At 43.4% G+C, this 12,423-nt stretch overlaps 1 protein-coding gene across 3 annotated transcripts in view; it reads right to left on the bottom strand.

The window, feature by feature from the left end:
• Positions 1–2,894: 2,894 nt before the first annotated feature.
• LOC310646107 (ubiquitin carboxyl-terminal hydrolase 12-like) overlaps positions 2,895–12,423 on the bottom strand; it is a 47,922-nt gene continuing 38,393 nt past the window's right edge. For 2 of the 3 annotated variants that reach the window (XM_083372340.1, XM_083372341.1), the window contains exons 8-9: positions 9,521–9,599; positions 2,895–3,604 (exon numbers count right to left, since the gene is read on the bottom strand). In XM_083372340.1, coding sequence (XP_083228466.1) covers positions 3,503–3,604; positions 9,521–9,599 — 181 coding nt within the window. In that variant the 3' untranslated portion in view covers positions 2,895–3,502. The remainder of the gene's footprint in view (positions 3,605–9,520; positions 9,600–12,423) is intronic. The other variant, XM_083372342.1, reaches the window with a different exon arrangement.

The following is a 12,423-nucleotide window of genomic DNA, read 5'->3' as shown; positions in this document are numbered from 1 at the left end:
ACATCTGCAGCGTGCTCTGAATATTTATTATCGAAGCGGATCAGCAAGGCAAGCTAGCATTCCCATTAGAATTGCATAAATGCAAATGAACTCTGCCTTCCAAGCAGACTTCATCTGCATTTATGCAGATGAAAGAAAACAGAAAAACATCTTTTCCACTGTAGAACAAAGAGAGCTAAACACACAGAGGTTGAGGTCGGCTTCTACTGCTTGCTAGTTGGCTCAGATACACCTCTTAGAAAAATCCACATCCGTGCGAGATTTGGACAATGTAGACAGTCCTCAACTTACAACAGTTCACTTAGTGACCACTCAAAGTTACAACAGCAAGGAAAAAAAGTGACTGATGAGTTTTTCACTTAGCAACCGTTGCAGCATCCCCACAACCACAGATTCAAATTCAGACCTTTAGCAACTGACTCGTATTTATGCCGGTCGCAGTGTCCAGGGGTCACGTGATCCCCTTTTGTGAACTTCTGACAAGCAAAGTCCATGGGGGAAGCCAGATTCACTTAACAACCGTGTTACCAACTTAACAACTGCAGGGAATCACTTGCTGCAACTGTGACAAGAAAGGTTGTAAAATGGAGCACAATTCCCTTAGCAAATGTTTCACTTAGCAATAGAAATTTTCAGCTCAGTTGTGGCCAGAATTCAAGGACTTTAAATTGGAAGTGACAGAAGTCAAATTTATATCACGCTACAGCACGACGTAACTCATGTGGCATTGGCTCCATTTTGGCTGAACACCCTCATGTGATACGTGAACTCATAAAACTGTAGTTTGTTCAGGAAGCCACATCCTAACACAATGTCTGGAACTGTTCCTTTGAGAGTACTGGGGAAAAGCAGATTAAAAAATGTACCTAGATGTCTTTATGTGGCATTTCAATGACATTTAAAAAGTACCACAAACCCATATGACTGAGACATTTCACCATACGCGACCTTTATTGGCGATATCAGGGGGTCATTTATTATACAGAAGTCACATCACACCATTCTCTTCCAATTTAATCCCCTTATAAATCTATAGCAAAAGTGCACTTTTAATCTATAACATATATATATATATTTCAATATTCTCTCCCTCTTTCAAGTCGGGTATTATTCGTTAAAATATTGTCACCAAATATACAAAATACAAGCTTAGCATTCTCCTATGCTGGGCGGTGGCTCTTGCCTTCCGATGGGGGGTGGATGGGGGGCTTTGCCTATGGACCTGTCAGCTCCACCCACCCAAGATGGGGCTTCAGGATGAAGTGGATTAAGATTCTTTTGTGGTTTTGCTTGGAGAAGATTTCAACCCGAAAGTTCATACCCAATGCATAAGTAATGCTTAACTGCCAACTAGTTGTCAACAGCTATTTGTGTTAAGAGATGACAACCTCTGAAGAAAATAGGACTCTGGCATATGGGACTGAACGTATCCACACCAGTTGCCTGCCTGAAGTAGTGAGACTCTTGAAATCTTAATTATTCAAAGACGCACAGGTGACGTTATGTGTCACTAATGGAATGTCACTGCTATAATGGCTGCAATCTTATAAACTCTCTGGGGTGGGGGGGGGCAGGATGCTCAGCTTGGTATCCGCATCGAGGGTCTTCTGCTCTTGGAAAAAGAGTTCCAGCTTCTCCCAGCCTCCATGGAAAACTGTAGATACAACCTCTGATGCTCTGAAGCGGACTAAGGCAGACGCCGGTGAGCCTCCTTCTTCTTGGACATTGTCTGTGAAGCTTGGATGCTGCTGCAGAGATGGACACCCTTTCCCATCCTTGAAAGCTTTCCAATGGAAAAGTTCAACCAACAGAGATGGACCCAAGGAAGCAAGGAAAACACAACTTTTTGTTGCCGGCACAAAGCCAGGCAAACCTTTTGGAGTAGCCCTTTGCCTGACCTTCAAATCCCAGATTGGAGTTCAGCTTTTGCAATTTTCTGAGTCGATTCTCTTCTTGGCAGTTCCCGGCAGAACATGACTGAGGAAAGCTTCGGGATGAGCAGAAATAATTTCAAAGTTCTCCCAAAACTGGAAGCCCATTCTTACGATGGTTCGTGCGGGTCAACAAAGAACTCTTATGCGTTCATCAAGGCGCGTCAAGGGCTGCTGGGATGAGCTCCCGTTCATTGCGAGAAGGCCTGGGCACCATGCCTCCTTAAGTGGAATTCTGGGAAGCTGCTGTAAAAAGGGAGAGGCGCCAATAGTTTCCACAGCCCAAACTGGTTTTTCGGTCACAGCCCAATTCAACGTTCTTATGAGCTGAAATAATTCTGCCAGAGTCTTCTCCATTGCACATTTCCCCCCTCTTAAAAAGGGTTAGAGTTATAATACGAAACATTGGAAAACAGAAGCTAACTGTGGCTTAGTCTTCCTAATACTGCCTTATTTTTCTCTCTGTTGAAGCAGCAACAGCAGCAACATAAATGTGGACTGGAAAATGATAGGTGGAGAGCAAGGGGAGATGAAGTTATGAGGAACTCTTTTCAAGGCATTGATGGACCTTAGGTTAAGTTCTTAACCCTCCCCTGAATTGTTTTTCCAAGGCCAAAATCATGATTATTATTTAAACCTTAAAGAGTTTAGAGCGGTGATGTCCATTTACAGCATGTCAATCCACACCGAGAATTGCTTCTTACATGCAAAACTGAACCCTTAACAGATCCTGTTTCAGCAGAGGGCACTTTTGGCTTAGAGAATAGTTCCAAGAAACTGTTTTTTTTTTAAAGTTTATATGCTAGATGTGACCTCCAACACTTACACTCATTTCTTTTCTGACTTCTACAGTATTGTGGTTCTGAGTCAAAATCTCTTTTTACAAAGGATTAACAGATTTATAAAGCATATAAAAATTACTTTCCAAGGAAAATTTTTAAGAAAGAGACAAAGCAGAACGAATGTAGAATAAATAGTGTTATCAGAAATAAAAAGGGTCATCTTTAACAAAATCTTCAACCCTGTAGAAATGCCTAATGTCCTTTTCCCATAGAAAAAAAAAGTAAAAATTAAACCACGATGCTTCCGGGAGGATTTAAGCTGGCTGCAGTCTTGAATTACCAAAACTGCAACTTACATGAACTTTCCTCCGCTTGAGTCCCAAAAGAGGACAGGAATTCAGCAAATAACCGGAGGCGAAATCGTTCTGTTAGAATACAGAAAAATGGCAATAACGGAAACCAAAAAAGGGTCTTAAGCCAGGACCAAACAGTGAGCAGATTTTACAATGTTACTTTAAAAATCACTTTCTTGGTTCTTGAAGAGTTTTAAGCAGCCAGGTTTCAAGTAGAGGTAAAAAAAATTTGGAAGTTAGCAAGTATAAAACAGCCTAGAAAGAAAATCAAAGTGAAATGCATTCTTGCTCAGGACTGTTCCTCCTGGAGAAAATGCACTCCTTAGATTTCCTGGAAATTGCCCACAACAGCCAGGAGGAATCGGTTCTGCCATCCTTTCTGGGCACAGCCATGATCCCTACTTATGTGCACAAGATGTTTCGAAAACACGCCATCTCAGTCTCTTGATTGATAGAAAAGGATATATCCGGATTCTGAATTTTTGGAAATGTCTGAGGTCAATCCGTAGAATTCTTCAATTGCTTGAGCATCGATTTTCTACAATTTAAGACAATGGAGAGGTTAATGGGAGAGAGAGGATCAGAATCGCTTCCTCTGGTCTAGCGTTTTCACACCCTGATTTTAAGCAGATAAAGGAGAACCTTTGCAGCTCAGGGTTGAAATGAGGGGTCCTTGGTGCTCTCTGAGCTTGGTTGTTTTCTTGCAGATGTTTCATGACCCAAACTAGGCGACATCGTCAGAATTAGCACTGATGACGTCGCCTAGTTTGGGTCATGAAACGTCTGCAAGAAAGCAACCAGGCTCAGAGAGCACCAAGGACCCCTCACTTAAGCATTTTTCCCCAGTCTCTATCATTGTGGGGTCTTCCAGCCTATTTTTTATTTTTTATTATTTTAATTCCATTTATATCCCGCCCTTCTCCGAAGACTCAGGGCGGCTTACAAGCTTAGCAGTAGCCTTCGTTCTATGTACATGCCTGCTTATTAGGGCTTTCGCCCCCCCCCAAGCGGCATTATTACAATGAATTAGGGGTGACCTGTTGGCAAGGTTCCAATACTTTGAAGGGCTGCCACAAAGAAGAGAGGGCCAACCTATTCTCCAAAGCACCAGGAGGCAAGACAAGAAACAATGGATGAAAACTAATCACGGAGAGAAGCAACCTAAAACTAAGGAGAAACTTCCTAACCATGAGAACAGTGGAACGGCTTGCCTCCAGAAGTTTTGGGTGCTCCATCACTGGAAGTTTTTAAGAAAAGACTGGACAGCTACTTGTTTGAAATGGCATAGGTTCTCCTGCTTGAGCAGGGGGTTGGACTAGAAGACCTCCAAGGTCCCTTCCGACTCTGTTAGTCTGTTATGCATTTCATTAAAATTCAACCCGACAATCAAGTCAGTGGCCCTGGCTCTCCTCACGGAGACAGTCAGCACAAGTTAAGGGATGGTGCACGACCGTTTCGGCACATGTGACCTCTTCTCAACCAGGGAGAGTGGGAGGGAGGGAGGGAAAGAGAGAGAGAGAGAGGGAGGGAGGGAGGGAGAGGGAGAGAGCAGGCATATTCCTCTCTGGGCAAACAAATGGACATAAGAGGCAAAAAAGGGGCTCCTGCTTTAAATATATTGCATTTAAAATACATTAAATATGCAACAAATCAATGAATTAAAACAATCCACTTTCTCGTGGCTGCCGTTAATGATTTCTCTGCAAATTTAAACACGGGGCCTTGCAGTCCGCGGGGCTGAATGCATTTATATGACTCCACAAAAAAAGAACAGGTGGAAATCCAGATGTGGCCTGTACAGGTAGTCCTTGTCTTATGACCACAACTGATCCCAAAATTTATGTCGCTATATGAGGCATTTGCTAAGGGAGTTTTGCCTCATTTTGTGAGGTGTTTTTTTTTTTGCCATAATTGTTAATTTAGTAACCGGATGGTTAAGTGGATCCGGTGTCCCCCCCCCCGACTTTGCTTCTCAGAAGGTCGCCAAAGGGGATCACTTGATCCCGGGACACTGCAAACCGTCATAAATAGGAGCCAGTTTCCAAGTGTCTGGACTTTAGTCATGTGACCCTGGGGATGCAGCAACCGTCGTAAGTGTGAAAAATGCTCATGTCACTTTTTGCAGTGCCGCTGTAACTTAAAACCGTCACTAAATGAGCTGTTGTTAAGTTGAGGACTATTACATAAGACTGCAGACTTACGGCTGCAGTTCAGGCTCAACATTTTTCACCAGTCTAGGGAGCGGGTTTGGCTATTCAAACCATATTCTCAAGAGGTGATTTTTGCAGAGTCCTCAACTTACAACCGTTTGTTTAGGAATCAAAGTGCAGCGGCACTAAAAACAACAACCCCAAATGACTTACAACTGCTCCTCGTCCTTACAGCAGTCGTGATCAAAATCTGGGCCCTTAGAAACCGCTGTGCATTTACGTCTTGGTGTGTGTGTGTGTGTGTGTGTGTGTGTGTGTGTGTGATTTGATCGCCAACTGAGACCTTCCCAGCCAGTGAAGTCCAACAAGCAAAGTCAATGGGGGAAGTCGGATTCACTTAATTACCGTCCGATTCACTTAACGACCGCATTAATTTGATTAACAACTGCAGCAAAAAAAGTTGCAAAGTCAGGCGTGACTCAATTAATAGCTATCTCGCTTAGCGACGGAAATTCTTCTCCCAGTTGTTGTTAAGTCGAAAACTGCCAGTATTTATAGCAGGAATATTCACAGGGTTTGGTTCAAAAATATCTAGGTGGTGGCCGCCACAGTCCAATCAAAGCTCTTGTCAGGTTTTTATGTACATTGTACGCTGCATATAAAAATTTGAAAATCTGCGGGGGACCCAACTGAATGCTTCAAAATGCTGAAAACTGCTTTCAAAGCTACTAGCTTTCATCCAACGGAAACACTGAATCACTCACGCTTTTTTCTCTCCAGACCTGAGGAAAAAACCCTTCGCTCGCAGCCCTGAAAAGCAAAAGGGGTCCTTGTTTTCCTTCCCAACTCACTAATCATAGCAGTTAAGACAAATTAAATCAGGCTGCAAAGCACCTTATGATGCTTCTGTGCGTGCGACTTTCAAGGCGGGGGCCAATCTAATATAGCTGCTTCCAATCGAGAAGTCTTTAAAATTTATGGAGTCTGGTAAAGCTTTAAGGACCCACCAGGTGGGCAGAGGACCGAGCGAGATGGTGATTTAGCTAACTCATTTTATTTAGCTACCCATTTCTACAAGCAAGAAGGCTGCAAAACTGAAAACTGTATTGTAAAAAAAAAGTTAAGTCTTCATAACAAGATGAAGAGACAAAAACATGAAGGACGGCTGCAGGAACGGGGTATGGCCAGTCTAGAGAAAAGAAGAGGCAGAGGTGACATGATAACAATATTCCAGTATTTGAGGGGCTGCCACAAAGAGGGTGGTCAACTTATTCTCCAAAGCACCAGAAGGCAGGACAAGAAACAACGGATGGAAACTAATCAAGGAGAGAAGCAACCTAGAACTAAGGAGAAATTTCCTAACAATGAGGACAATGAATCAGTGAAACAGAAGTTGCCTCCAGAAATCGTGGGCGCTCCATCACTGGAGGTTTTTAAGAAGAGACTGGACAGACACTTGTCTGAGATGGTATAGCCTCTCCTGCTTGAGCAGGGGGCTGGACTAGAAGACCTCCAAGGTCCCTTCCAGCTCTATTCTGATTAACACCGAACTGTGCAGCAGTCTACTTTTGTCTCATCTAAGTCAGGATCTCTTGAATTGATTGGTTCAAATATGAAATGTTGTATACCTTTGCTTTCACATGTCTCTGTGGAAAACATTTATCCCATCTATTGTTATATTTGGATGATGGAATGTGTGGTCAGTCAAAGACAAACACAAAAAATATAATTTGCAGTTAGAAACTGTGGAGAATATTTGTATCTCTGGTTGTGCATTTTAGCAACGGTTCTTCCTCCGAGCTTGATGTTTCGCTCCCAGATGTTTCATTACCACACTAGGTAACATCTTCAGCAGGAGTTTTTTGTTGACTTTTTCTTCTGTTTATATAGGACCTGTGTGGTGTTGTTGTCGGTTGATCATGTAGCTGGTTGTTTGTGTGGTGCAAAATTTAACAGGTGAGGGTGGTCGGTTCCGTCGCTGATTGGTCGTATGCTAGTTCTAAGTCTAGACAGCAAGTCTGGAAAACAAACAGCTGCCAAAACAACAACAACAATGTGCAGCGTCTAAAATGCCACTTTTAGCTCCAGCGAATTTCTTATCTTCTGAGCCCAGACAATTTGGCCGAGCTAAACCATGTTTAATTACAGACAGTCCTCCACTTACAGTTAAGTGAATCACTGCAGCTGATAAGTTAGTTACATGGTTGTTAAGCGAATCCGGCTTCCCCACTGACTTTGCTTGTCAAAAGGTCGGAAAAGGGGATCACATGACCCCAGGGCACGGTGACCTTCGTAAGTATGAACCGGTTGCCAAGCATCTGAATTTCGATTGCGTGATCATGGGGCTGCTGCAAAGGCTGTGTGACAAATGGTCATAAGCAACTTTTCTCACTGCCACTGTAAACTTTGAACGGTCATTAACTGAACCGTTGTTAAGTCAAGGACTTGCAGATGGACTACGCTGGTCATCACCTGGCAGAATCCTGTTGCTCAGTTACTAAACTGGAAAGTATGCCCTAGTGTGATTTTTCAGGAAGCTCATAATATGAGCCTTGGTGGAGCAGTGGGCTAATGCCTCCTTAAGTAACACCAGCTGCCTGCAATTAGTGCAGGTTCGAGTCCCACCAGGCTCAAGGTTGACTCAGCCTTCCATCCTTCCAAGGTAGGAAAAATGAGGACCCAGATTGTTGGGGGCAATTAAGCTGACTTTGTAATAATTTTTAATTTTTTAATTTTAATTTTTTTTTAATTTTAATTCCATTTATATCCCGCCCTTCTCCGAAGACTCAGGGCGGCTTACAAGCTTAGCAGTAGCCTTCATTCTATGTATATGCCTGCTTGTTAGGGCTTTCACACACACACCAAGCGGCATTATTACAAAGTCAGCTTAATTGCCCCCAACAATCTGGGTCCTCATTTTACCTACCTTGGAAGGATGGAAGGCTGAGTCAACCTTGAGCCTGGTGGGACGCGAACCTACACTAATTGCAGGCAGCTGGTGTTACTTAAGGAGGCATTAGCCCACTGCTCCACCAAGGCTCATAATGCCGCTTGGGGGTGTGGGAAAGCCCTAATAAGCAGGCATATACATAGAATGAAGGCTATTGCTAAGCTTGTAAGCCGCCCTGAGTCTTCGGAGAAGGGCGGGATATAAATGGAATTAAAATAAATAAATAAATGTGTGAGGCATTTACACCAGTGTTCCACAAGCTGGGAATTCTGGGAGTTGAAGTTGACACGTCTTGAAGGTGCTGAGGCTGAGCAACGTTGCTTTATACCACACTCTATAATTTATCTGTTCCCTTATTCATCTCCTCAGAATCTCTGAAACAGTCACTGGCTTAGGGGATCCTAAATAGCCTGGAGCCCTTTTCCTAAACTCTATCCAATTTCTGAGCTCTTCGGAAGAGACCTCCTCCTCCTCTGCTATGAAACCATCTTGTTCCGACATTGTCCTAAGCATTGCAACCAAAAACGCTAACGCAATCCTGGGCTGTATAAACAGAGGCATAGAATCAAGATCGGGTGAAGTACTAGTACCGCTTTACAAAGCCCTAGCAAGACCACACCTGGAATACTGCAGCCAATTTTGGTCAACGTATGACAAAAAGGATGTTGAGAGTTTGGAAAAAAAATTCAGAGAAGAGCAACTAAGATGATCCAAGGCCTGGAGACTAAAACATATGAAGAACGGCTGCAGGACTTGGGTTTGGCTAGTCTAAAGAAGAAACGGGACACATGATAGGAGTGTTCCAGTATTTGAGGGGCTGCCACGGTGTTCACCAAAGCACCAGGGGGCAGGATGAGAAACAATGGTTGGAAAGTGAACAGAGAGAGAAGCAACCTTGAATTAAGGAGAAACTTCCTGACAGTGAGGACAATCAATCAGTAGAACAGCTTGCCTTCAGAAATCATGGCGGCTCCACCACTGGAGGTTTTTAAGAAGAGACTAGACATTCACCTGTCTGAGATGGTATGGGTTCTCCTGTTCAGCAGGGGGCTGGACTAGAAGACCTCCAAAGTCCCTTCCAGCTCTATTCTATTCTACTTTACAGCTCCTCATCCAACCTCAGTAGGGAGAACAGGCTTCTCGAGTCTTCTGCTGTACTGGATTGTTGTTGCCTTGTGCCTCGTTGATGTCATTCGAAGGTCTGTTAGTATTGATTTATTGGGGCTGGGGTTGAAACTGTGGTTGCGTGATTGATGATGAAGAGTTCGTATTTACATTTAGACACAAAAGCATAAACTGAAAAATAGCTTTGAGCCAAAGTTATACAAAGCCCTGGAGCAAGACCCAAACCTACCTCTACAATGTCATCATCAAAGAGCAACCAAAATCCGTGGCTCTTCACGATGGTGATGTAATGCCCACGATTTGGACCACTGCAACCAAGGAGAGAGGGAAGGTTAATGCCGGATGCGGACACGTGGATTCCAGCTAGGGTTCTCCTAGGCCAGGGGTAGGCAATCTTGGCTCTTTGATGAGTCGTGGACTTCAACTCCCAGAATTCCTCAGCCAGCCACACTGAGGGGAAAGGGAGAAGTTTCCAAGCTGAGCCATGCTGGTTCAGGAATTCTGGGAGTTGAAGTCCACGAGTCATGAAGGGGGCCATAAATTACCCCATGCTGGCTGAGGAATTCTGGGAGTTGAAGTCCACGAGTCACAAAAGAGCCAAGGTTGCCTACCCCTGGCCTAGGCTTTTCATCTTCAGAAGCTGCTCTGACAGAAGTGGACATAACACTGGTTGTGGTCCCATCCATTTCAGTGGGAGCTGCGGCTGATTTTGTGAAGAATGAATCCCTGACCTTAGTCAAGACGGAAGGGAGGATGAGGACTAGAGTGAAGACATCTCCACTTGATTAAGAGCAAAAGCCACTCCCGTTTGGGCTCCTGGTCCTGAAGCTTCCCCCACAATCCCAAGATGGCGTCACCATCGGGTGGTAAAGCAATGAGAAGAGTACAGGCTGACCTCGACGTACGACCGCAATTGAGCCCCAAATTTACGTTGCTAAGTGAGATATTTGTTAAGTGAGCGGGGGGTGGGGTGGATTGGAAGACCTCCAAGGTCCCTTCTGGCTTCACGATCGACTTTGCTTGTCAGAAGGTGGCAAAAGCTGTTTGCAGGACACCGTGACTGTCACTAGTATGAACCAGCTGCCAAGTGCCCGGATTTTGATCCTGTGACCACAAGGATGCTGCAACGGTCGCAAGTGTGAAAAATGGTCATAAGCCACTTTTTCCAGTGCCGTTGTAACTTGGAACAGTCACTAAATGAACTGTTGTAAGTTGAGGACTACCTGTGTAGCGAAGTGGCTTCTGAACGTCTTCGCAACAGTTATAAATAAAATATATTCCAACCTCAAAAACTGATTCGGGAGTCAGGACTGTCTCTTGAATAGACTTAGCTCCTCCTTAAGGGCTAGTAAGAACAACCCCTCTCTCCATAAAAGTCACGGACCATCAATATGGTGGAAGCAATGTTGGTTCTGGGTGTGGCTTGCCACTTCTGTGGCCATGACACTCATCTAGCTTTCCAAACTTTGGCCCGCTCTCTGCACTGGCTTCGTGGTCCTCTTTCCTACCAGGAATCCTTGACTGAATGTTGATGTTCTTTATTGCCTTTCCACTCCTGGGCTCCACACAGGTTGGGCAAAGGAGGCTGGTGGCTTCCACGCTGCCCATTGGATAAGGAAAAACTGTCAAAACTTAGTAAGGCTGTATTACTATTATTCTTCCCATCTTTCCTATTACCTATCTCCTTATTACTATAACTTTGTTGCTTGTGTCTTACGATTTATATTGTTTTATTTAGTTTCCTAGTATGATTTATGCTGATTGCTTATCTAGTATCCTATGACACACTAAGTGTTGTATCTAATGATTTATGAAGAATGTATTTTTACAATGACTATGATCATGATTTATCACTTATACCTTTTGTGTACACTGAGAGCTCCTGCACTGAAGACAAATTCCTTGTGTGTCCAATCACACTTGGCCAATAAAGAATTCTTATTCTTATTCTTATTCTTATTCTTATTCCTATTCTATTCTATTCTATTCTATTCTATTCTATTCTATTCTATTCTATTCTATTCTATTCTATTCTATTCTATTCTATTCTCTATTCTTCACTCCTCTATTCTGTTCTGTTCTTCATTCCTCTATTCCATTCCATTCTATTCCTATTCATTACAGATAATCCTTGACTTACAAGAGTTTGCTTAGTGATGTGGTTCAAAATTACAACGGCACTGGATAAAGTGGCTTATGACCAGTTTTCACATTTAGGACCGTTGCAGCATCTCTGTGGTCATGTGATCAGAATGCAGACGCTTGGCAACTGCCTCGTATTTATGACGGTTGCAGTATCCCGGCGTCATGTGATCACCTCGTGACCTTCTGTCAAGCAAAGTCAATGGGGAAGCCGATTCCCTTAACAACCGTGTGACTAATTTAACAACTGCAGTGATTCACTTAACAACTGCAGCAAGAAAAGTCATCAAATGGGGCAAAACTCACTTAACAGCTGTCCCACTTAGAAACAGAAATTTTGGGCTCAATTGTGGCTGTAATTTGAGGACTGCCTGTATAGTCCTCAGGTTCAGTACACATTTTTTACCTTGTGTTTAAACACTGTTAGCTACCCTGAATCATGAATTTAAACCGTACAACTTGAATAAATAACATAAATTGAAGCAAAAGCTGTCCACGCATAGCAGACTTGTCTCCAGCCAAAGTAATATATGCTGACGAGATCTTACTTGCATCTTGAAATTTAATCCTAAAATGTATGTGGCAATCTAAGCCTTGTTTGTAGGGGCAGAGAGCTTCACAGCTTGTGCTAGGCTGTCATGTGCAAATCCAGGCTTTCATGACTGACAGAACAGCATCAATCATGGTTCCGTGAGGAAACTGTGGTTACACAAATCATGCACCGTATGATGTGGGAGTTCAATCTACGGCTGGGATGGAACCTTTGAGAGAGAATGAATGATTGTATACTACACACCTCTTCTGCAAAAAAAAGGAATTAGGAAGGCTTACAACTCAGGCATTGATAACAAAGCCAAAATTAATGGATTCAATAAACATTTGGAAAATACGCAGCTTAGGTACCCAGTGGTGCCACTCTAGAAAACCCTTAAATCATTTGGCCAGCCTGCTTTAAGAGCTTCTTTGTTCTAATAATAAGCTGGTTTCAAT

Source organism: Vipera ursinii, assembly GCF_947247035.1.
Source record: "Vipera ursinii genome assembly, chromosome: 12".
NCBI lineage: Eukaryota > Metazoa > Chordata > Lepidosauria > Squamata > Viperidae > Vipera > Vipera ursinii.
Note: the sequence above shows the minus strand (reverse complement) of the source record. Positions and strands in the feature narration are given on the sequence as shown.